Source organism: Labeo rohita, chromosome 15 (genome assembly GCF_022985175.1).
Source record: "Labeo rohita strain BAU-BD-2019 chromosome 15, IGBB_LRoh.1.0, whole genome shotgun sequence".
NCBI classification, from domain to species: domain Eukaryota; kingdom Metazoa; phylum Chordata; class Actinopteri; order Cypriniformes; family Cyprinidae; genus Labeo; species Labeo rohita.
This window is the reverse complement of record NC_066883.1, coordinates 12,070,499-12,097,164: the sequence shown is the minus strand read 5'-3', so window position 1 is coordinate 12,097,164 and position 26,666 is coordinate 12,070,499. Positions and strand designations below refer to the sequence as shown.

At 38.7% G+C, this 26,666-nt stretch overlaps 1 protein-coding gene across 6 annotated transcripts in view; it reads right to left on the bottom strand.

The window, feature by feature from the left end:
• The window catches only part of tenm4 (teneurin transmembrane protein 4), a 243,565-nt gene that overhangs the window by 63,430 nt on the left and 153,469 nt on the right, over window positions 1–26,666 (bottom strand). For 3 of the 6 annotated variants that reach the window (XM_051128614.1, XM_051128618.1, XM_051128617.1), the window contains 5 exons: window positions 19,922–20,107; window positions 16,548–16,574; window positions 12,881–13,027; window positions 10,417–10,633; window positions 5,293–5,412 (listed from right to left, as the gene is read on the bottom strand). In XM_051128614.1, the coding sequence (XP_050984571.1) occupies window positions 5,293–5,412; window positions 10,417–10,633; window positions 12,881–13,027; window positions 16,548–16,574; window positions 19,922–20,107 (697 nt within the window). The remainder of the gene's footprint in view (window positions 1–5,292; window positions 5,413–10,416; window positions 10,634–12,880; window positions 13,028–16,547; window positions 16,575–19,921; window positions 20,108–26,666) is intronic. The other 3 variants (XM_051128615.1, XM_051128616.1, XM_051128619.1) reach the window with 1 other exon arrangement.

The following is a 26,666-nucleotide window of genomic DNA, read 5'->3' as shown; positions in this document are numbered from 1 at the left end:
ATAAAGCTGCTGCTGAGATAAAGCTATTCATTTATTTTTAATATAATTAGACTATGGTAAAACTCAGTCCTGGAGGGCCAGTGTCCTACTCCAACTTGCCTCAACACACCTGCCCGGAAGTTTCTAGCATGCATAGTAAGACCTTGATTAGCTGGTTCAGGTGTGTTTATTTGGGGTTGGAGCTAAACTCTGCAAGACACCGGCCCTGCAGGATCGAGTTTGGACACCCCTGGACTATGGAGTATTTTTCTTTCAGAAATTTTAGCTTTGAAGTTGTGTTCGTCACAATCTAAGTTGGTAACCATAAGGTTGTAGGTTCAAGCTTCACAAGGAACGATCACCATTATCCCCTTTAGCAAAACCCCTACCCTACAGTTACTTTTGCCTATATATTATGGTGCAATTTGACCCATTTTGAGTTGTCAGAAACAGGTTAATTAATTAATTTATTTACTTACTTGCTTTTTTTATTTATGACTATTTCTCATTTAGGGTCATGAAACGTGCCTGCAAACCTTTGACACTGATGTGTTGCGGAATGTGCATGCAAAATTAATGATTATGATTGCAGGTCAACTGAATGCATTTCATCATTAATGGCAACATAAACAAAATGAAAACATTTTTTATGTATATAAAAAAAATTCCACACTTTTTTAAAAAGGTTTTTTTTTAATGGCACACACACACACGTTTATAATAATCACAGTTCATGAAAAAACTGGCTAAAAATAAAGCTGTTAAAATTGTCAAATATAGTTTTAAAAATCATGTTTTCATGTTTTTACATGACTAATAGTTTTTTTTTTATACATATTATTGATATGTATTTATATTGATAATATGTTAAAGGTGTTTAGATTTAAATTTTTTTATAGTGTGATTTTTGGTGAATTGCATTATCTAATTTATGGAGCTTTCCATAAAGTTTGTACTCTAATTTTTTAACCTAATGGACTAGGCTACTCTTTCCTTGTTTGAATGAAATATTATTTTAAGATAAACATGAATCATTTACAACTTTCTATACTTATCACATCGTACTTCTTTACAACTATTATCTGTTAAATTATTCCATTTATAAACGCATTAAAATTTAATAGCGTGTGGATCTGATTCATTAAGTACAGTTATTTGCTAAAGTATGCCAACCATCGCACTCTTGAAAATGGTGTTTTGATTTCCTATTCAATAAAATGACAATGGCATTTCATTATCTCATAATACCATTTACTAACATTTTAATCAACATTATTCACCGTTACTCTGTACCGCCATCAAACCCAGACTTAATAAAGGTTGTAATTCATTATGTTTCTCTAAATGACAGGATTCAATTGAAAAGAACTCAGATTCAGTTAGTTGGGACGGTTTTTATCTGGCAGCTACACAATGTGACTGGAATACAATGAATCATTGGCTCAGTGTAATACACTGTGCTTTTGAATTTGCATTAATAAAGTCCGGATGAATGGGTGGTGTGCGATGTCGTTATTCTCTTTTGGGGAATAAACTGGCAAGATTCCTCTCCACCGCAGTAGCCGTGCGTACGCCGTCTTTGTTGTGCGGTGGCACGGTGCGCTTTGATAAAGGAGGTGAGAGGGGAAATGACATTTAAGGGAAGGGTAAAGTATTATTGATCTGTGCGTGCGAAGCTGTCTGCGCTAACATAACTTTACAACGACGCTACAGTGCCGGCACACGCTCTGCATATAGAGTCGCTCTGATCAGAGAGCTCTGCTAAACAGAAGCGAAACAGGACGCTGTACGCATGCAGGCTATCGTGTACGCGGCTCGCTAGATGACTGATTGTGTACAAATCCAGAATGCTACTCTGATCTTCCTTCTTGTGTATCATCACAAGGAGACACACCTTTACGACACGCTCTGGAAGACATGAAAGCACAAATGCACTTTAGTGCCAAATACGCCTACAACACAAACAGCCGATTAGCAATATGTGATATGCGGAGCCGTAGAATGCGCTGCACTGTCTCTTTGTTCTCAGGGTTGGCATAGATGCAGTGTGCATCTGTAGTCACACCTCACGCTGCTTGAACATTAATTCAACTACATATCCCAAAGGGCTATTCACAGAGCTTTCATTGGCACGGCTGATAAACAAAGGTCTGCTTTGCCCTTGTTGTCGTGCCCTTGCTAAAATGTGAGCATTTGTCTGTGCGCTGTGGGAGCCTGAACAGAGCGTGCTTGTTGGGGAGCGTCTGCGAGAGAGAGCCTGTGTGCGTTTTTATGCAGTCGTATAGAGTCAACGCTAATCTGCAGTAAAAGCTAGCTGGCAAGTCACATGCGATGAAAGACGCGCACACACATATAACCATTACACGGGCACGCACAGGGCCCTAAAGGCTGCCATGCCAATCGATGAGCGATTCACAGGCCTGTTATCAATCACAGAAGCACCTCAGGCGGGGGTGACACACTTTATTAGTGCATTCAGCCTTTCAGTGCACATTTTGAAGGGACGCAGAGTTAACCCAAAGGGGATAGACAGATCGATGGCTTAGACCCCAAACATGTCGAAGCCACCCAGTTTTAGTCTTCGGAGCTGAACTTCTCCGAGTCCTGGATGGGTTGCAAGGTTTTCACAACAAAATGCTACTAAAAACTAGCTTAAAAGTAGCCTAATTGCGTCTTGAGGTGGGTCCCCCAGTAAAAAAAAAACTAAACAAAACAAAAAAAACGTTTTTTGGTGCGGTTTCCCTGGTACAGTTTGCATTCCAGTTAAATATAATGTTAGTTGCTTCAACTCTCGGACATGAAAAACAACCCGCAGCAACTGTGTTAAAGTGGTTGAAACTGTGTTAAACATGGTTCATTTTTGCAAGGGATAATATACCTGAAAACACTTATTTTAGCTCTATGTTTAATCATCTTCTATGCTAATCAGTTAGCCTATTAGCTATAGCATGCTAATTGGCTAGCCTGTTACCCAAGGATAAATGCCCCAGGGACAGGGAACATTCTCATAATGAAAAGGTTCTCTTAACAATATGAACATGTATGTCTGCAAAATGTCTGTTAAAGATCTCTTGATCTGGAAAGCATCTGCTGTGTACAAAGGGAGGTTTTACATACATTGTAAATCATAAACATCTTAAAGACATCTAATATATGTCTATTTGACTTCTGATAGGAAACATCCAATAGACGTGTTGCAGATGAGCAAACTCTCTAAAAAAATTAATCTTGCAGATTTAAATGCAGACGTCAAATAGACATCTTCCGTGATGTACGTGTGCTATCAGGGTAATAATGTTAATAGAACATTCAAAGTTATGTGGTCTTTATTAATGTTCTCAACACGTTAGCACAGAAATATTATTGCTCATGGAACATTTTAGTTGGATGTTCATGTAATGTTTTTTTAAATGTTTTTTTTAAGGGGTCATCAGATGCCCATTTTCCACAAGTTGATATGATTCTTTACGGACTTAATGAAAAGTCATGCTTTGATTACAATTTTTCAATGGTAGGTGTAAAAGACCTTAGCTTGTCAAAATCAGCACTTTTCATAGCTAATGCTTTAAATGCTAATGAGCTCTGCTCGCCCCACCCCTCTCTTCTGTGACAAGCCCGTGGTCTGAGAGACTGTTTTCTTTAGCCGCGAAAATTACTAACCAGCACATTATTAGGAAAGGTGATTTGCAAAGATGCATAAAAAAACCCTTATACTCACTTCTAATCTTGGTAAAACTGGATCACTAAGGATTCACGCGAACATAGACGCATTTAGGCAGTTTGGGAGGCACATTCTCTTCAAAAACAAACGTAATCCACTGCGTCTTCAGCGGTTCAGATGTCGGGAGTAAATGAAGATTGCTATATTCATTATTATATCCAACAACAGAACGCCTCAGTCACTTAGGAGACATTCTTGTCTCTGTCTCTGTCTCTGCTCCAGTGTCGAAACAATGGCGGTCGGACAGCTACAGCTCATCAGGGCGGGTCTAAGGTAAGATGACAGTGTCAATCAACTCGTGGGAGTGGCCTGGGTCTTTGTGACATCACACAGATAAGAAGCTGAGAATGGCATGATTTGGAAAAGGGGATATTATTTTTAGGGATTAAATAAAAACCACTGGAATTATTTTTATCATTATAGGGTGAATGTGTACACACACTGCCAACACACATTTACGTTCAAACAACATGTAAAAGTGAGTTTTGCATCCGATGACCCCTTTAAACGTTACTACTTACTGCTTGGTTCTGAGAACATTCAAAATGGCAAAAGTTGGATGGGATGTTCCCTTAATGGAATGTTCCCTTAATATTTTCTCTAATGTCCACAAAAAAAATAAAATAAAAAGATTTTAAACATTTAAAAAAGTTATTGTTTTGAACGATCAGAGAATGTTTAGAAATAACGTTTTCATAACTTAATGGTAGCGCTAATCAAATATTCTTAGTATGTTCGCTGGACCGCCCAAATCTATTTTGATTATTTAGAATGCAATGTTAAGATAATGACATATTTTTGATTGCAAGGGGGAAGAAACCTCACAGGACTTTCATTACATTAACAATCATGTGATGTCTTCTAAATCTACCATCTATAGCTCAGTAGTTCTTGATTATGTGACACAGCATTCTGCTCTCTCCTTCAGGGAATCATGGTTGCGTAAGTGACTCTCAATACATCAAGGCAGATGTATAATGGATGGCTTTTAGGATTTCCAGAGTCTGACTTTAGGCTAAATTTTGTATTACATGAATATCCAGTGTGTGTTCCTTGGTCAATCTGACTCTAGCAGTTGGCAAAGAAGCAGAGGGGGACCTCTTTGGAAGCAGGGAAAGAAGTAATTTAAAACGCAAAGGCACAAGTATAGAACAGACCACAATCAAACAAAATCAGTTAAGACAGCTTTCCCATTTTTAAGCAAGAAAACAGGTGCATTGGTGATTTTATGCCGTACTGAGTCTGTTCTTGCAGTGCTTGATGGGCTGTTGTGGGAGGGAGGCCATGTGTTTACGAGCAAAGAGAGGAAAAAATAGAGAGAGCCAGGGAGAAGGAAGATTGTTTATGGCTACAAAAAGCACCATCCAAGCAAACAGGCAAAATGTGCAATGGTGTGCTGGGATTAAAATTGTCCTCCAGTTTTATTTCCAGCACATTATAGAACATTCTGCCATACAGAAAGCAGTTAGAGTGCACAGATGTGGGTTAAAGGTGCATGCATAATGATGGTGACATGAAAAATTTCAATATATTTCCATTTTAATTGCTAACCTACATCTTTAAACTCCATTTCATCCCATGCTGCATCTTACCTGCCATCCTGTCTGGTGATGGTATACCCATAGGCTGGTTTGTTAATGAAGCTGATATTTACACCGACCAGTGGAGTCCCATCTGAAGTCACTACTTGTCCCCGGATAACACAGGCATGACTGTGGGGTTAAAAAATGAAAATCACAGTGAGTAAAACAGGTTATGTTGTGTTACAGTTTAGAAAAGCGTCAGTTTCGTAAACACATATAATAAATTAAATGAATCCCACAGCTTTGAGAAAACCTCAGCGGGGTTTCCTGTCTGAGAAGCAAAAGATAAGAGGAAAAAAATGGGATAGTGTTTGTGTCATTCCTGCTGTTTGAGAGAACAATACGGAGGTATGAGTGCTTTCAGTCACAGCAGATATCTGGGCTTGAAACTGCCTCTATCTGATGTTATCTGTCTGCCTCAGGAGCTCCGACTTACTGATCGATATGAAAAAGTCAAACACAGTTTCTTAAAATCCTGAACGAGTACAAAACAACTCCCCGCTAGACACGACTTATGACTCATAGTGTTAGAGATTTTTAATCAGGATTCATGCTGTTCAGGCTGGAGGACAAAAAAAAGACCTGCAAAAATAATATATATTAAAATATTATATACAAGTATTAGCGCTGTCACTTTTTGTAAATGATGTCTGCCGCATAATTTCTTTTATTAATATGCTAAATTAGTTTGATTAAATAATTGGCATATTGTGTAATTTGATAAAACTGAAAGCCATAAATTGAAATTAGGCGAGAAATGACTTGTACATTAAAATATAATATTAAAGTACATTAACATCCGAAAAATTACGCACATCAACTAGGTTGAAGCAAAAAGCACCTATAGGACAAAATGACACATCGGGGCTGTTTCTAAGAAGGTATTAGGTATTAAACATTCGCCAGGTAGCGGAACAATTAACACTGGTGTGTAAGTGGCTGGGCCCTTCCTGTCCTTACTGCGGGCAAGATCACAGACCCAACAATATCCATGTCCCAGGGAGGCTAACTTTATGCTAATTTAAGCAGCCTCTCACCTTCAGCAGTCCTTGGCTCAGCTCTGCGTCCCTGTAAACAAAGCTAGCAGAGATAGCGCACAAGTGCACAGCCCCACCACAATGTCTATTATCAGACTGCGAGCGAACTCAAGTAGAATAGAAAAAGAAAGCGAAGATGTGACAAAGAAAGATCACTAAAGAAAGGGGTGGAAGATAGAAAGAGAGAGAGATATAATGCGTAAAGCTTTTGTCTATCTACAACACTGCTTGAGGTGACAGTTTGATTTAGAGTATTCCCATTCAGAAGGGGCAGCGATGCAAGTTTTCACAGGGCGTGCTGAGCGCAACTGTCGGCTCTGAGCCACAGCGAATATGCCAGGCTGATTCAACAACTTAAATATTGACATTAAATGGATCTGAAGAAGATAAAGGAGAAGCTGTGAAGTGGTCTAGACAAAAAGCCTTAAGTTCATTTATTCAGCAAACCCTACTCTCAAACAAGATAGTCAGAATGGCAGATAAAAGCAGAAGGTGGTTTATAAACAACAGAGATTTCACCTCATACAGCACTGCGTTGACAACCAAGTAATAAAAGCAAATTGTAGGCCACGTCTGACGTGATATTAGAAGAGACATTTTAAACAGCTATGAAGGAAAGCATGCTAAATTGTCCTGAGAGGCAGCGCTAAGAAGCATTTTTGCACGTACGGAGTGGTCTGAATGCTTGTGTGTTTGGGAAAGGTTAAAAAAGGCTAAATGGTTAATGGCCAAAATCAATGTTAGGAAACTCATGAAGCGGATTTATAAAAAAAAAAAAAAAACTTGCAGCAAGTTTTTTTAACACTGTGAAGCTAACAAGCTAATTAGATTTGCTTACGTAAGCCACTACAATACTAGGGTTATTAACAGGGCATTGATAAACATTAGCAACAACCCAAAAGCACAAATTAGCATCACCGTCCCTAATTTTTACAGCAGATGCTGTCAATCCATCCACAGTCTTTGTTCCTGTAAACAAACATGGCATGAACAGGGCTCTACGTTAACTTTTCTTTTTAGGAGCACTTAAAAAATTTAGAAGCACAGTTAAAATTTTAGGAGCACCTTCTAATCAATAATCAAAAAACCTGACCAAAAATTAGCCTTCCCATTACGAGGTGATATTTGACTCCTTAAAGTGAATTAAAGGGGAATTTATCTTTATTAGTTTTTATCTTTGTAATGAGATTTTTCTAACTTTATTAAAAGTATGTCATTTTTTAATGACAATTTTTTTTAATTATATTTTTGAAGCTTTTTCAATTTTCTAATTAAAACAAGTAGAATAAGAATAAGTTACCAATTAAATTAAATCAGTCTTAACCAAATTAATTTGTACTACAGAGGTGGCAAAGAAGATCACAAAAGTGTCTTGTAGCTGTATTTTTATATATTTAATGAGGCTCAGAGGTGGCACACGTCCAATCAAATTTATAAATTTATAAATGTTGAGATTAACGTTTTAAATAGAACATTTTGAATATAGAAATATTAAATGATTTAAATAACTAAACAGATACTTTTAAAATTAAACTAAAACTGCCAGTATAGGTGGTGGCAAGTTACTGATTTAAATACTGAATCATTCATTCATTTGATTCGTTTGAACGGCTGATTCATTCAGGAATGATGCAAGTGACTTTATGAATGGGTAATTGAATAATTGACTCACTATAGTTGAATCTATAGATTCATTTAAAAACGCATGTTCATAAACGAAACACCACTATGTTTCAATGGAGATGCGCAGCTATTTATGACGACGAAATAGAGCAAAATCAGGCAATAGTTTTATAGTCAGAAAATGTATGTCACTTAATATTAACTTCTTATTTAACTGTTGTATTAAATCAATATCTCATTTACAAACTCCCTTAAAAATCATTAAAAGCTGTCACTCATCTCAGCTCATCGCAATCTCACAAAGTTCCATTATAATCAACAAATCTTTCTACAATGAATCTCCTTATTACACTCTCTCTACACTTTATTTATGAAAGGTTTCATCAGATATATCTGTGATACATTACTCAGCATTGCAAAAACACATAGAAACCTTTGAAGCTCAACAAATATGCTGATCGGGTCAGTCGCACTCGTGCTCCAAAATATTTTTTCCATAGTCGCAAACAGTAGTTTTTAGTTACAAATGTAACTGAAACGGTCGCACTGTAGAGCCCTGTGTGAAGCCTTAGCAAGCACCGCTAATTACTTAAAAAACTTCATAAGTGGGGCTAAACATAACATGCTCCCTCTCTTGCATTATATCTGTGTACAGCAGTTCTTCCCTTTTGCAGAAAGTGCAACATGTTCTAAATAGGCTAAATGGAGAGAAATAATGGGCTATCTCAGGCTGTCCCCCCTCTGCCATCTCCACATGATGGTAAAAGGGGCTAAGTACACTCAGATGCAGCAAGAAAACAACTTGACCCAAGTGCATCTCCAGCCAAGCACATTTATTCTTTTGTGCGATCCATGGTGTTCAGATAAACAGAGCGCATGCTGTAAAGGTTAAAGAACATTGGAAGAACATTCGGAAAGTTTCAGACAGGTGAGTCTTGTAAAACAGGGATGATAGGTGACTTTGATCATTCCCATCAGTGTTGCTTTCTTGTGGTTGGACATGTCAGATGTGCATTTTTGACATGTCTCAGAGCATGCAGAGGTGGTTGTGGAATCAATAAAAAGGCCTGATCAGGTGATGGCAAGGGGCTCTTTTAGACCGACTGCGGCTGTGTCTAAGAGGTCCATCTAGGCTGCTGTCAGCCTCTCTCATATCTGTCAGTGGGCGGAGGAACGAAGAGGTAATAAATAATATATCAGCCCTGATATTTTTAGGTGAATCGAGGTCTCCAATCTTGCGGCTGCTGGCCGACTTCTAAAGCTTTTATTTATTTATGTCTCTTTTTTTCTTGGGAGATGATGGTGATGAAGGGTAGGCCAAGACTCTTGTCTTGAAATAATGAAGAGGGTATTGGGAGACTCCCTACCGAGCGTTGCAAAAATGTCACCTTGGGAAAATGTCACAGGGTATTACAAGAGCATTTCATGAATACCGGGTGACGTGCACAAAAGGCAATATCAAACAAAGTCCACTGTTTTATCTTTGCATGAGGTTATGCACAACGGACACTCTGACACCGGTTGATTGAGGGCGCTGTGATTTATGCAACGGAAGAACGTCTGGCAGATAGGACTGAAATGAGTGCATGAAGGAGAGCGCTGGACAGCTTTGAAGTGATCAGAGTCTCATTAGGACAGTGCAGATTAGACAAAAGGAGTCCATACTTGCCAGAGGCTCAGTCACGCAAAGCGAAAGGCCATTTGGTCCAGAGTTTGAGCTGAACTGTGGGAAATAAGCATTTAAGAGATGTAAAAACAATACCCTGCTCGCTATAGTTTAGGGAAGGACTGTTCACTGATCCAAAACCCCTCTAAACAAGACATTTCCACTTGAGTTTCCAGATGAACAAAGCAAGGCTAAAAACAGAAGGCTTTGAATCGAAGACCTCTTTGGCACATTATGCCTTATAGAGATAAGAATCAAAACGTCAGCGCACCCTGGGCGACACCATTAGAGTCATTCTCCATTGAGAGCACGAAAAGATGCTCATTTGCTTGTTACGTTTTCATTTTTGCCTTTGAAATGTCAGCTCTGCTTTCATGAAAGGAAATGCGGGGATACTCTACGACATTTCAAAGGAGCGCAACTTTTCCCCAAGTCTCTAGTAGCGTCTTTTGTGCTCATTTCAATTGAGAACAGAAAGAGAGAGAGGGACGAGACCAGTGCACGAATGGGATGCAAATGAAAAAGTGGCGTTCACAAAATGGAGGCAAAAGATGAAAAGTCACACGGGATCACACAGTGACAGCACTGTTCTCTCATATGAAACATCTTTGGGGCACCTTGGGATGAGCCCCATGCCCTGTTTGTTTACAGGAACAAGAGGTGTAGATGGATTGACAGCATCTACTTATAGTTACTGATTGATCTAAATATTACCACTATAGTGGATTGGGATTTGGGATAAGTTTTGGAAAAGAGAACGGCAAGAAACCGCACAAAAACTGTGAACGTGACTACTGAAACACTTACATCCCATCGAAGGGGCTGGCGCCAGGGATGACATGGGTGCTGTCCCGGCCCACCAGGAAGTGGACACGCTGGTAGAAGGATTGCAGGGTGCTCAGACTGGAAGAGATCTGGGTTTCCTGGATAATATCCAATGGATCGGGAGAGCCCACACAAAGAGACGTGGTGTGACATGATGTCTGTAAACAACAATCCGGGTCCATGCAGTCCATCAACCCATCTGATAGAGAGAAGAAGGTGGAGAGGGTTAATCTTTAATTGAATGTAGTGTCAGAAAATTAATCAGTGTTTTTTCACAAAATTACTTCTTTTAATGTACAAGAAAAACTGCCCTCAGTTAGTTGTGCCTGGATTCAAATGGTTTCTAGTTGGACAAAGCTAGTTTAGGTTGATCAGATGGACAACCAACTGGTGTACTTGGTTTCCTGAGGTGGATCATCTTGGTCAAGTTGGTCAGAGGTCGCAGACCAGGGTTCCAATGCACTGCAGAGTTTCGCTCCAACCCTGATCAAACTAACCCACCTGGATTTTTCTAATGGTCTTGAAGACATTGATTAGCATGTTCAGGTATGTTTGATTAGGGTTAGAACTAAACTCTGCAGGAAGGTGGATCTCGTGGGCCAGATTTGAGGATCCCTGTCATAGACCACTGTGGACAAGGTGCCTCACTTACAGATTCAGTTGGGGTAGGGTTAAAGGGTTACTCCACCCCAAAATTAAAATTTTGTCATTAATCACTTACCCCCATATCGTTCCAAACCCGTAAAGGCTTTGTTCATCTTCGGAACACAATTTAAGATATTGTGGGTTTTGGAACGACATGGGGGTAAGTGATTAATGACAAAATTTTCATTTTGGGGTGGAGTAACCCTTTAAAAGAGGGTTAGGTTTAGGGCCTCATTAGCCCATCAGGCCTAAACTGAGGCAGCTTCCTCCAGTGGGCACTAGTGAATGTTCCAGAAACCAGAAACTGGTTACCAGAAATGTTCAGAACCTGGAGCACAGATGCCTTCCAACATACTTATTCTGTCCAAGCTAACATTATTCCCTTAGGTCAGTATCTTTAAAGGAGAGGAAAAAGATTTCATCATCCCAAGACGAACATGGGCGAACTGTTAGCAGGATCTTGAAAACTTCTGAGAAATAACTGCCTCTGTTGGATGGCTTTCCGTGCCCTACAGCTGCGTTACTGCAGTAAGTTAGAGCCAGTCTGGCTTCTTATTTCCTTCATGTATTTTTTTTTTCTTTTCTTTTTTCCCCTTTCCAACACTTTCCACACCTTTACAGGCAGCTCAGCCTCTCCCTCCTGTAATTCAGCTGAAATAATTCAGGACTTTAGGCCATGCTGAGAGGAACCCTTTAATGTACTGAAGTGGGTCATCCCTTATTCTTTAATCTCTCTCTCTCTCTCTCTCTCTCTCTCTCTCTCTCTCTCGCAACTTTCAGGAACCTCTCTGACCAGATGGGCCAAATTATAAAAATAACACCTCTCCTGGTGGAAACGTCATCACTGCTTGTTTCAGTCACCCCAATAGTATCACCAACTGACTGCTGTACTACTAGCATATGTGCTATCAATTTACGATTGGTATTCTACAGCAGTGCTTCTCAACTCCAGTCCTCGGGGCCCACTGCTCTGCACATTTTGTTTGTCTCCCTCATTTAACACACCTGATTCAGATCATCAGATCATTAGCTGAAAGATCTATGAACTGAACTGAGTGAGTCAGATTTAGAAACATACAAAATGTGCAGAGCTGTGGGTTCCGAGGCCTGGAGTTGAGAACCACTGTTCTACAGGTTATCATCATAGTTTGGTCTGGTCTGCATGTCTTTTCCATTTGGCTGGATACCTGTTTTCGGTGTTTTCATGTGAATCTCTAAAAAGCAATTATTTAGAAAGGTCACAAAAACACCATCAAGTCTGTAGCTGCATCAAATGCTAGTCAGTAATAAAACGGGCAGTTTGGTAACTACACAGAACTATGATATGTGATCTCCCTACTCTTCAGTGCAAAAATATTTTACACTGAGTGTGGTTTGTGACAGGACAAGGCTACCTTTGATTTAGAGGCTTGGCAGGAGGTCGGATCTAAGCTGTTGCTTGCTGGGAAATTGAGGCTAGTTGATAAGGACTTGGTTTGTGTGCCTGTTAGCTTGGGGAACTTGAAGTCTATGATTTTGTCTAAAACAACTCACTCTTCTACAAGTGGGTCCACGTATCCACAGGGAAGGTCTGACCATTTCCAGTGCTATTTAAAGAGCTGCCTGCTTTTAGCTCAAAGAAGGTGCTCAAGGCAAAGTCTAGATCTTAGTGTTCTTAGTGACAAACTGACAACAGCGTAGGCATTATAAACAACTCCAGTGCAGGGAATAGAAAAAGAAGGGAAGAAAAGAGAAGAGACTCCAGCGAAGACTGTTAAATCTTCATAATGAATGTCAAGGCAGCGTGTTGTTTGTGTTGTACCTCCGTCATTGTCCTTGCCGTCACTGCAGGCCGTCTCCATTGATGTGTCGCAGCCTGCTCCCCGCCAGCCCAGCTGACAAACGCAGTACCAGCCATTATTACCCAGCGTGCATCTGCCGTTGCCATTGCACAGACCAGGACAGCCCTCTGTGCACACAAAAGCAAAGTATACACATTAGAGAGGGCACTATTCACCAAAACAAACATTGCACGATAACAGACAAGACGCTGCAAAGCCTAGTTACTAAATCCCAGACAAAAAAGTAAAAGTAAAAGGGTTGTGGGTCAAAAGAGTGCTTCAGTAATAACAGTGATAACTTCAGGTGATTAACTGATACACCTTTTTAAGCCGTTATATCCTATAGAGGCAGACTCATACTGCAGAGCTCCTCCAGATCGATACATTCTCATTAGTGTTGTACAATAGATGCAGAACTCAGCTCTAAAAAGAAAGAGAGCGAGAGCAAGACAATGAGACATAAGAAAGGTAGAGGCAAAGTCTATCCTGGAAAAAAAAACAATTACCTCAACTAGATAAACAGCAATATGGATAATCACAGTGTTTCTTGGGAAATACAACTAACACTAGCTTTAGATAGTAGGGTAGTCTTACATGTGGAAACCACAAGTGCCAGGTACAGCACAAACCATATTCTGTTTTACTTCAGTAATGTGAATGTCATGACACATTTGAAAATAGGATTTCACAGGGCTGCGCTTGAACAGGGAGGTTAATGCTGACAGGATGTAGATAGCACAGGTGGCGCACGGTCCTACAGACACGGTACACTCCATACGACAGCGTAAAATGTCTGTCATTGTCATCTGTTTCCTCCTCCCCTCACTGCCACTTATCAGCTACCTGTCCAATTCTGTTGCCTAAGATGAAAACACAGACGAAAGGCAGGAAACCCTGCGCCATCAAATGTAAAATCCTGACATGTTTTTCACAAGCCAAGAGCCGCTCTCCAAGATGTCTGAGCTGACCTATTTTGTCAGCGATGGTTAGCACAGCCACTGCTCGAACATCATAGAGACTAAAGGAAGGGAGAGAGAGAGTGGGAGTTTGTATAGAGAAAGGTAGGTGGTGGATGCCTGATAAGGAGGAAATCCGAGATGCCTCTAAAAGCCATGATCATTTCTAAAGATGGCTCAATGTGGAATGGCATGCAGTGTTTTCATCTAGGCTTTGTGCATCATAATGCTATGCTCAATGTTCCAAGACAGCTGTGCTTCAATAACTGATGTATGTTAGCACATTTAGCACCACCTGACACAAAGAAATAAAATATATCACTGATCCTTGCCGCATCTTGCAAGTCTACACCTAAATGGAGAATCCATCAAGAAAGTGGGCTGCAATGTTGACTTACATAATTATATAGCTGCACAGATCAGCACAATGTCATGTTAAGAAAGAAAGAGCAATGGAGCTGTTGAATGGTGGTTAGAGCACATGCTCTGACATAGCAAGCTATGATACTCAGGATGAATCCCAAATGGCAATTTTGCATGATCTTGTCTAAACATGCTTCTGGAAGACAAGACCGACTTCCAGCAGATTTGAGTTGTAATCCCAATTAAAGAAGTAGTTCACTTCCACTTCCCTTGTCATCCAAGATGTTCATGTTTTTCTTTCTTCAGTCGTAAGGAAATTATGTTTTTTGAGGAAAAAAAATCCAGGATTCCTCTCCATATAGTGGACTTCTATGGTGGCCCTGAGTTTGAACCTCCAAAATGCAGTTTAAATGCAGCTTCAAAGGACTCTAAAGGATCCAAGGAAGAAGGGTCCAACTTCAAAATTGTCCTACATCGCTGTTTTACCTTTTTTTGTAAAGGGCCATTGACCTTCTTTGCATGCACACTATGTAAACACTGGGCCGGTACTTCTGCAGTGATTTATGATGATTTGGAAGTTGGAGGAGAAAATAAGATGGGTATAAGTATAAGGTATAAGTATTTCGACATACTGAAAAAACAAACAAACAAAAAACAGTTTACACAGACCTAGAGAAGACGAGCATTTTAGGTTAAGAAGTATATAAATCGAAACATTTTTTTCAAAAATAACGATCGTTTTGCTAGATAATACCCTTATTCCTCGACTGGGATCGTTTAGAGCCCTTAGAAGCTGCATTTAAACAGCATTTTGGAAGTTCAAACTCAGGGGCACCATAGAAGTCCATTATATGGAGAGGAATCCTGAAATGTTTTCCTCAAAAAACATAATTTCTTTATGACTGAAGAAAGAAAGAAAGACATGAAGCTCTTGGATGAAAAGGGGGTGAGTACATTACCTGCAAATGTTTGCTCTTGAAGTGAACTACTCGTTTAAACACACCAAAGCCAGTTAATCAAGGTCCATATGCTTGCTCGAAAGTTCCAGGCAGGTACTGGATCAATACTGGATCAAGCTGAAGCTAAACTCTTTAGAGCGGTGGACCTTCAGGAGCAGTTGCATGTGCACAGTAGGGTGTCTCTTTTGAAGGACCTACACATCCTTGATGCTTTGGACTTCTCAGTGGAGTACTACTAAAAAGTCTACACAATGCTATGTCAACAAAGTGTGCACTTTAAGGACAACTAAGGGCGCCGTCTGGGACAAGACCTTTGGATGATCTCATTTCTTGTCTGTTCTCTACTGTCAACGGAAGTGGCAAAAAAGCAGTTCACAAAACAAGGTTGTACTTGCATTCACAGCCTCCAGCTGACCTCACATCGGTGTAAGGTCAATCTTTTTGTGCTACAAGGCAGGCGGTGACAGTTATATGCTTTGTTAACAAGCAAAGGATGAGCTTGACCAGTAGACAGCAGGTTCCTCCTTAAAGACCCAAACAGACAAACAGCTGCACGGTCTGCAGTGGCGAGACGTCTGAATGGTCTGTTTTGAATGCTTATTAAAGAGCTAAATAAATAAAGATCTGTACTCTGCTGGCAGCAGTTCAGCTTAATTGGCAGGCCTTTCAGAGAGAGGCCCCTGTGGAGCGCACCCACGCATCAGGCTGAAACAGCTCCGGAGGGCCACAAACCGCCTCGCGCGACCCCTGCGGTTCACGCTAGCCGTACAGCCTCTCTATGTGTGGGAGACAGGGAGGGAAGGGGTGGGCTCACAGAGCAAGAAAACCAGAGACAAGAAAGGAAAAAACAAGGAGCAGGTAGGGGGTGTGGGCGGCTCGGGGCGCTGGCATCACCGGTGCATAGCATGCTTTAATTAGAGAGGCTGCCGCTTCAGCACCTCTCTGAACCCCCTCCCCTCCTCCCAAACCCCCTCTGTTGCGCTGCACAGCTGCACTGAACATCCATTATGCATGGCGCCGGTTGGCAAGGTCCGTGACCCTCCGCCAGCCCTCCCTCTTTGGATCCTGTGGGCCATCCATCCCCTTGAGTTCCACAGCACGGATACAGCAGCTAAGGAGACACTCCGGCTCTCGTGCCGCCCACTCAGCGGGCGTGAAGGTGCTAAGTGGCGAGGTGGCAGAGCAGCATATTGGATGTGGTGGCACAACAGCAGCATGATGTGGCAAGGACTGTGGTTAGTGTGGCATGAAGTATAGGCTGAATGATTGCAACCCTAAAGATGAGCGTTATGAAGGATGGGTTGATGGAAAGATGATGGACGACAGAGCATGAGAGAGGAAGAAAAGATAGGACAGGAGGAGTGCCATACCTTTCACTACCTTATCCAGATAGTGAGCTTTAGGGGGAGATAAAAGACAAGGACATATAAGGGAGGTTTTGAACAGTGCTGCTTCCATGACAAGACACAGACAGCTAGAGGCATGGGCTGGTTGCTCGAGACTTCTACGTTTACAGAAACACAGGGACTGCAAAAGCTATAGCAAGGACAATAACATGCAAAAAGCAACATGTCACATCACAGGCTGGGAGAAAGTTAAAGGTATGGTGTGACAGGGTAGAAAAAGAGAGAGAAGAAAAAAGATGTAGCGAGAAGTCTCGGTTTATCAGAACGTGTATTACAAGAGTTCGTTTTTTTAGCAAAAACTTTCTATTCCTTTGTATAGGCTAAGTATTACAATTTATTATAACTGTAAATTATAAAACTGATGCATGGCTTTATAATGGATAACTGATAATGCATCATGGATATTTGTAGAATGCAGACTTTTTGGACAATGTGACCATAATAATTTGTAAACAAACTGCATGAGTAACCTAGTCTAGTCTATAAAGTACATATTTCAGGATTAAGACTATGTGATGATGTCAAAAGCTTATAAAGAAAAAGAGCATGCCACCGATCGAGACGTGTCGAGACGGCCACACTCTAATCCAAACAGCAATGGAGAGGCAAAATGTCAAATGTCGAACATTCTGTACATTACATCATGGACCGTCACACTTACCGCCTTTAATGGCACACGCTTTATGAGAATATATGGTCCCTGGTGTTGGGATGCTATGTCTACTATGGTTCATGTATGAAGAACATCAATAATGCATCAAGAAAATATTAAAAGACAGAATGCTAGTGCACTGACCCAGGAAAAAAATAACAACACTCCTGTATTCTGGTTTAACTGATCTGGAAAGTTCATAAGACCAAAATAGATATTGTATTCTTTGCTTTGTTCACCATTATAAGAAGCTGTTTTCTGAGAAATCTTTTCTTTTTGGGGCCACTTACTGATAAACTCAGAGACAAAATCAAACGTTACAGCTGGAAAGAATACAATATCAGATTAGACTATGTAAGTTCCTTTAACAGGGCAGATATGCTGTGAAAGTTTTTGGATAAAGTAGAGAGGGTGAGAGACAAAGAGTAGAACAGAGAGACACAATGATGTCGAGACAAAAACAGTAAAGGCAGTCTCACAGAACAGACTGTTTACTGGCTCATTCATATTCTTTAGGTGAGATGGAAAACGAACGTTAAGCACTTAATGTGATTTACTCATGTTCCCGGAACACCATTCCAAACAACCAATCACACTTTAGGGTTATGGTTAAGATGGTGTTAGGTGCAACACTGTTATCAACCAAATTATTGCTCTGTGAATTAAGGGGTAGGTTAGGGTTAAGTGGCACTTTCAACAAATAAGGTGCTAAATTGTGTCTGAGACTCTTAAATTGTTTTTTGCATACTTTAAAGTATTTCACTTTTTTTTTTCTCAACAAGTGGTCATTAAAGGGAGGTGCTTAACCTTAAGAAAAAAGATTGGATTCTTTGCAACCTGTTAGTGAATAACAGTCTAAATATAGTCTACGTGTTATTATTATTATTTTTTTAAACCAGCATTATATAAACATCTAAAGAAATCCAATAGCTAAACAAGGTAGCATGCTTGACTACAGTATTCGTAAACACTGATAACAAAGCATGATTTAATATGTATAAAACGAGTCATATTTCATACTATAAGAAAATTTTGATAAATGCTGTTCCAGGACAACCAAGATTGTGTTTTTGTGTGAACCATTTTTTCTCCAAATAGTTAGTACAAGGTAAACAGGCAGGGAGAACTGCTGGTCACTGTTGTGCATGTTAAATCAGAACATTATGTTTGGCTTAGCTACATTAGGGACTTAATAATCCATGCCAACCCATATTTCCATTACAACACTACCCAAAAAGGGGTTGTTTTCAACAGTTTTCCTGCTCTGGAGGTAATGGGAATCAATCTGTCTAGTGGCTAAATCCGTCCACGGCACAACCTAATACACCTGGTTCAACTAGACGGGTTTCCTCAATCAAGTAAACCTAAGTTGCTTTGCTCATCTTAAAATATGAAACAATATGAATATAGTAATATACTAACAATATGAAAGTTGTTTTTGTGTTTACTTCATAAAAATTTGTAAAGATATCCCTAATTAGTAAAGATGTCCCTGAAAATGGATATTTTTACAAATATTTTAATAGGCCTTTTGATACTTGATAAAAAAAGTACTATTAATAAACTACTATTAGTACTAAAAGTACTAAAAAGTACTACTAAACTATCAGACAACAGAAGGCATGTAATAGAATTGTGTAGTATCTATTAACTGTGTACAACACTATTTTTAGCAAAGTTTTAAAATGTGACCCTGGACCACAAAACTAGTCATAAGTAGCTTGGGTATATTCATAGCAATAGCCAACAATGCATTATATGGATCAAAATTATATATATTTTTCTTTTATGCCAAAAAGTCATTAGGATTTTAAGTAAAGATCATGTTCCATTAAGATATTTTGTAAATTTTGTACCATAAATATATTAAAACGTACTTTTTGATTAGTAATATGCATTGCTGAGATCTTCATTTGGACAAGTTTAAAGGTGATTTTTTCAATATTTACATTTTTTGCACCCTCAGATTCCATATTTTCAAATAATTGTTTAATTGATATCCATCAACTGTCCTATACATCAATGGGAAGCTTATTTATTCATGAGATTTCTGATGTTTAAATCTAAGTTTCAAAGAACTGTGACTTGTTTTCTGGTCCAGTGTCACAAATGTTAATTAAGTGGGCTTGAAATTTGCATATCAAATACTGTATAATACTATAGGGTTAATAAATGTAATTATTTATTGAACATCTGTGTATTTTATACGAGCAACAAATTATTTGAGAGTCTGTGTGACAGAGATTGCTTTTTAGTTCAAATAAAACTAAATTAAAGCCAAATTGTGTAACACAACCAAACAGAACTGCAAAAAATAATAAATGTTTTAATGTTTTTGCTGTTTAATTCCCCAACGTAAAGAATGTCTTTCCAGTGACTGCTCTGCTTGTGCAATGCAAATGTTTGTGTTTAAAATGAACTAATCGAAAGGAACGAGAGACAGAATAAGAAAGGAGGGAAATGGTGAGTAGAAATGAAAAGACACCTTAGCACATTCCCACATTAAAATGCATGAAGACAAGCTTCATATCCTTGAGCAAACCTGTTCATGCTATGCCGAGTTGCACAAATTCAATTACGCATGCTTCTCTCACACCTCCTCGCCCGCCCCTTCCCCCCGTCACGACCCCACCCTCATCCGACACTTCACGCACACATAAACGAGCGCATCCGTCTTCCGTCTTACCTATAGTGCAGTGTTCTCCGTTCCATCCTGGGCTGCATTCACACTTTCCGTCTTTGCAGGTCCCGTGCTCGCTGCAGCGTGGGTGACAAGCCCGTTGTTCACATCCAGCACCCATCCAGCCCTCGTCGCAGCGACAGCTGCCCGCCACGCAGATGCCATGTCCACCACAGTCGGCTGCGCACAGCTCTGTGGGACACAGGGAAAGAAGGGGTGTTACCGAATAGTAGTTGGGACAGGGGGTAAAGAGAAAGCAAATCCAGGAGTTATTGTCAGTGATGGGACGGCCACGCTCCACTACCTTGTCTGATGGGTAGTGAAAAGAAATTCCTGCACCTCATAAAGGGGGCAATCCCCTTTGGACAATACAAATCTAATAAGACCATTACAAAGCAGGGGTTCAGGGATTGTGGGAGGTTTAACAGGGCAGATTTTCTGCTGTGTCTCTTCCTTTCTTTTTGGGGGGGAATTCCTCCTTTTGTGTGGAGGGGAGTAGGCAAAAACGGAAAAAAAAAAGAAGCAAGAAAAGTCAAAGAACAAAATCCAATTTTGACTTCCTATAGAAATGGAGACACACGCTGGATTATTTAAGTCAGTTTACTGCATAAGTAATGAGATGAAAGCTGAGGCAGCAAGGCACAAAATGCTTTTCTATAAAAGAAAGATCTGTGAGACAATAACTGAAAGTTAGTTCACAAATTAAATCTAACACATCAGATTTCAAAAAAATAAAATGGATTTTAGGAAGGTTTGGCTGAGTGAACCAGTAGCGCCAATTAATTCATTTTACACTTCATATCACGTCTAGTGAGTTTGAAATTTTGACAAAATGAAAAAGTTTTAGAAACAAAAATAATAAAGGTATGGCATAAAGCACAAAACATCAACTGAAATGATAAGGGGAGGTTAACATGAAATTATTTTGGAAAGCTGACCGGCCTAGATGCTAGACTTCATCTAAAATTAATTTAAACTTTTTTTACTAAACTAATTTATAATTATTATCCATGCAGCTTTTATGATCTTTGAACCTTTTGATAAGATGACATGCAACATGTATACTTAAAAATAAAGTGTCACACTAAAGGACAATATCAAATTTAGACAAAAAGATAATAGTGAGAAACTTGATAAATGGTGATTACAGGACCTATATACATTTTTGGTAACACTTCAGTTCAGAGACCAGTTCTCACTATTAACTAGCATATGTGACCCTGGACCACAAAACTAGTCTTAAGTAGCACGGGTATTTGTAGCAATAGCCAACAATGCACGGTTCAAAATTATCGATTTTTCTTTTATGCCAAAAATCATTAGGTTATTAAGTAAAGATCATGCAAAACTAAGACATTCATTTGGACAACTTTAAAGGAGATTTTCTCATTATTATTATTATTTATTTATTTATTTATTTTTTGGCACCGTCAGATTCCAGATTTTCAAATTGTTGTCTCTCGGTCAAATATTGTCCTGTCCTAACAAATCACACATCAATAGAAAGCTTATTTATTCAGCTTTCAAACTGACCAAATTCCCAAAATTCCAAAAATGGACTCTTATGACTGGTTTTGTGGTCCAGGGTAAATAAAAAATAACCTGCCATGCTGTACACTAGAAGAAGGTATCGGGTATTTTGTTTTCTTATGGTAGCAGAGGGTTAATCTAATTCAATTATATGTCTATACGTGTCTGTCTGTGTGTAAAGTAAAATATTTAATTAATATTTGTTTAATAATTTGTTTTAGTAATATCAACATTATTGTGATGTATGCTGTTAATGGTGGATACAATGTAAAATCTTGATATATAAAAAAGAAAAACATCTGCACGCATGCTATGCATCAAGCACTCTAATATAATAATAATAATGGCCCTCCTGAAAACATAGAACAGCCATTATGTGCTGTTGTCTAATTTGTTAGAATGAAGTCAGAAAGAAGGCTGCCTATAGGCCATTAATGAGTCAATTATGTTCATGTTGCTCTGCATTTTGTCATTGTTACAAATTAAACAGAGTTAAGTTAGTCTTTTCAGGCACAAACCATAACATGGCATTACCAGATTTAAAAGCTTGAAGGAAAAAAAAAAGGATCCTTCCCTCATGCTAATTACAGAACTGGGCCTTTGTTAAATTATGTAAATGCCCTTAATTTCACATGCAACATTTCAATTAGAGGCATCCTAATGGCATTTCATTCAGAGCTGCTTAAAGTTGTCAAGGAGACACACAGTTGCTCATTTCCTCTGGTTCTTGCTCTCCTTTATTGTCCCTCTCTCAATTTGCTTAGTATTTTGCCCCTCGCTTTCTCGAATACACACAAAAGCAACTCGCTTGATTATACGAATATTCTTTTCTCATAACGCTGTTCCTCAAAGCGATTCTCATAAAGGTAACACGCCAGCCAAATGACAGTATGAAACCATCTGTGAGTCGTTCTCACAATGCTTCACTGCAGGGCAAAGACGCTACTAACGTCGTACAATAATTGGGTAACTCCTGCTCGCGTCCTTTAATGGAGGAGGAGAACTAATTGATGCAGATCTTGATTGTTTGCAACAGCTCATTTCAGAACGTGGTGGAGCTGCCCGGCTGCCCACGTACTAGAGCTGAAAGCTTTCTTATTCAATTACCAACACTGACCAGGAAAACTGAGACAAAAAAAAGGAGAAAAGGGGGAGAGACAGAGAGGGAGGAAGTGATTTTCATCTTAGGAGTGGCCTTATCTGAGCTTAGTATTGTGGAATAAAATTTATTTTACCCTCAAAATATGTTACACCATTACTAGTGCAATCAATTTATGTCAGATTTGCAGAAAACAATACGGTTACCCGCTAATGGTTGCCAAACATTTGCCAATGGAGATAGATATAGTGCAACATTTCATTTTATTTTATTTTACCAAACAACAAAAGGGAAAGTTAAATAATACAATTAAATAATTTACCAAAGCTCACAATTTTTCACAGTGTATCAGTAACAATACATGTGTTAAAATTGGTGCGTGTTTTTCTGGAGTTGTTTCAATTCAGATCAGTGAGTTAAAGCAGAGGAAGGCAGAGGAGAGTACAAGTCTCGCAATAATTTAGTCATGCTGCATCTTTTGCTTCAGAAGCCAGGCTTTAAATGGCTATTTCCAGCAAAGCCATTGGATTACCTAATAGGTCAGTCTGTCTGCTTGGCATTAAAGTCAAATTCATATTCACAGATAGTTGTGTTTCAAAAGTTTGCTGAAGCAAAATTCCCATTAGTTCTCTGATCTCTTAAAGCTTTGTGGTGTTTACAAAGGCAGCAACCAAAATAACTATATTGCATCACTGCTTTTGAGCACTTCTGGAGGGATATCAATAATAAATGTCCTTGTTTCAAAACAGGTTTAGTAAAACAGGATTTGGTTTTCTCCCTTGTGTTACAGGGAAGGGGGAACAAGTTAATAAATCAAAAGACCCTGTTTACAGCTATAGAGCTCTAAAGGGTTTCAAAAAGTTGATGATACTTATTTAAGTAAGTGTTTAATGGAAAAATGTGTGTGTGTGTGTGTGTGTGTGTGTAAAAGTAAAGATAAGTGAAAAAAAGTATAAGTGAAAAAAATAGAAAAACTGAAAACTGAAATAAATGCAAAAATACAAGCTAATTTAAAAAAGAAAAAAACAAAAAAATAGTATTTAAATAATACTAAAATAACACTGACTGGTGCACATAAATGAAAATAATCAAATATAATACTTCCTTATGGTAATTTAGAGAAACTTACAAATAAATAAATAATATTTATTTGAATATATAAAGTTTTCAACATTTGATGTTGTTAAAAAAAGTTAATCAAAGTTGTCCTTAGACAAGAACAGGTATTGTTTTGGTTTTAGGACAACTTTGATGAAAGGTTTTGACCCGCTTCAAATGTTGACTACTATAGATAGATACTATAGACACTAAAGAACCAAATTTTAGACAAACCTGAATTAATATGTTAAGCTATTACTTTTTTAAAATTGCTAAATTTGTATTTATTTTTTAATTGAAGGAGAAGTCCACTTCCAAGATGTTCATGTCTTTCTTTCTTCAGTCATTAAGAAATTATGTTTCTTGAGGAAAACATTTCAGGAATGTTCAATGGACTTCAATGGTGCCCCCAAGTTTGAACTTCCAAAATGCAGTTTAAATGCAGCTTCAAATGGCTCTAAACGATCCAAGCCGAGGAAGAAGGGTCTTATCTAGCAAAACAATCTGTCATTTTTCAAAACAAATTATATACATTTTAACCTCAAACGCTTGTCTTGTCTAATCCTGCGTGAACTCTGTTGTTTTTTCTGGTTCAATACGGTCAATACAGTTAGGGTATGTCAAAAAAACTCCCATCTTGTTTTCAAAATCGCCCTGCATCGCTGCAGAAGTACCGACTCAGTGTTTACAAAGTGAACTTGCAGAGATGATCAAACGCCTTTTACAAAAAAAGGTAAAACAACGACGTAGTCCAATTTTGACGTTGGAGAATAAAACGAGACGGGAGTTTTTCGACATGCCCTAACTGTATTAATCTGGATTACACAAACTACGCATGTGCATCGCAGAGACGAGACAAGACGAGCGTTTGAGGTTAAAAAGTAAATAAATTGTCAATTTCTTTAAAAAAATGACAGATCGTTTCATTGGATAAGACCATTCTTCCATGGCTGGGATCGTTTAGAGCCATTTGAAGCTGCATTTAAACTGCATTTTGGAAATTCAAACTTGGGGGCACCATCTCCACTATATGGAGAGAAATCCTGAAATGTTTTCCTCAAAAAACATAATTTCTTATCGACTAAAGAAAGAAAGGCAAAAACATCTTGGATGACAAGGGGTGAGTAAATTATCTGTACATTTTTGTTCTGGAAGTGGACTTCTCCTTTAACTCATCAAGTTGGTTAATATAAAAGAGCTAAAATCTAGACAAAGGATTGTTGCTTTGAAGATAACATGTTTTGATTTGTGCAACATTCTTAGGGGCATTTACATGACAACATTTTCAGCAAAAAACGTGAAACTTTTTATGCATTTTGCCTGTTCGCTTACACGACAACATCGTTTTGGGGACTGAACCGTATAATGTTGAAAGCGGGATTCCAAGTGCAAGTGTTTGAAAATGGCACATTATTGTTTCCGTGTAAACACCCAACACCAGAATCTTTGAAAGCGGTGACGTCATGTGCGTGCGCAGTATGTGTCGATTTTAAAACAGTGTGCTAACTACTGGCCTGGCATATGTAATACAGCATTTTTGGCAGTTTTCCTGGATATGTGTAAATGCAAATCATTTTGAATCTTTTTAAAAATGCAAGGCAAAAACTTTTCCGTTTTTGACTACATCCTTGCCGTGTAAATGTAGCCTTAGTCATAGTAAATATAAATACAAATATATATACAAATATTGAATAATAATGAAAATAAACATTTAGGTATATCTCCTGATTTCAAACAACTGCACTGGTGTATTACAGGCTGTCTTTTACATTAACGAAACTACAAGTGTGAGACTCATATCCAGTGTAAGAAGTCAACAGTATACCATCTTGAGTGAAAATCAAAGTACACTATCCACAGGTCACTGTTTAACAGAATCTGACTCTCGCCGTCCGCCATGAGGTGCTAAACCACTTTCGCTGCATCAAACGCTGCTGTTTCACCCCCCACCTCCTGATGGAGGTATAACTAGCGTGACCGAAGCAGCTCAAATGTGGAAAAATCTCTGTGAAACGCTGGTCAGGCATGACCGGGAGAGGGGTCGTGAAGAGGAGACTAAATTGTTTTGAAACCATGGAGAATTTGACCAAACTGCCTATTCTTGATGAGATAAAAGAAAGGAAATGGCACAGTGCTGACTTTATCAACCGAGTTTATAAATGGCTACTTAAATCAGAAGGAAAATTGTCTTTGTTCAGAAATTCTAAATTTGAATTCAAACTTCCTGTTATAGACAAAAAAATGAATGTTTACTGAAGCGCTTTGCATGCATTGTTTTTGCAGAATTTTCTCAATCACACAAGCTGAGAACACTGAGGTAAATTAGGTGGAGCATGAAATTACACCCTGACACCTGTAGTCACCGCTGTCATGGCAACAGGTGGCGTGGAGATTAGCAAAGATCAGCTGCATCAAGGTTCATTTAGAGGGTTTTACGAGATTTTAACACGAATCAGTTCATGCACAGGCACGGATAAATATATGATGAACTGCTCACAAAGACAGAAATTCAAAAACACAGGTGTATGATTTGCCCTTTAGATTAGTGTGATGCTAACACTGTCCCACATATTGTGCTCTGAGACACAGATATGCCATATGATCAGATCAGACAGGTATCTGTACAGGATGAGATACTGATGATTAGTAGTTATCATCGGTCGAAAAGAAGCAATATTTCTTTTTAGTATAGAAACTGCTCAGTGCAGATGTTGCATGCTATATAAGGCAGATTAACATTAGTAATATATCAGTGTCACAATCTGAAAAATCTATTTATTTATGTTAAGCTTTGTTTCAATTAATTTGTTCAAAAGTTTGTAGATATTGCTTACTACTGTAAATGTAGGTAAAAGTCAACTTGAATTGTTGTTTGCAACCTATTTTAGTTTCATAATTCGACGTTTTGCCAAAAAAGAATGAAAAAAAAAAAGCATGGATCTTTTAATATGGATTTTCCACATTGACAACTGGGTAACAAAACTAAATGAAATGAAAAGATTAGATGAAAAACTTAAAGTTAAA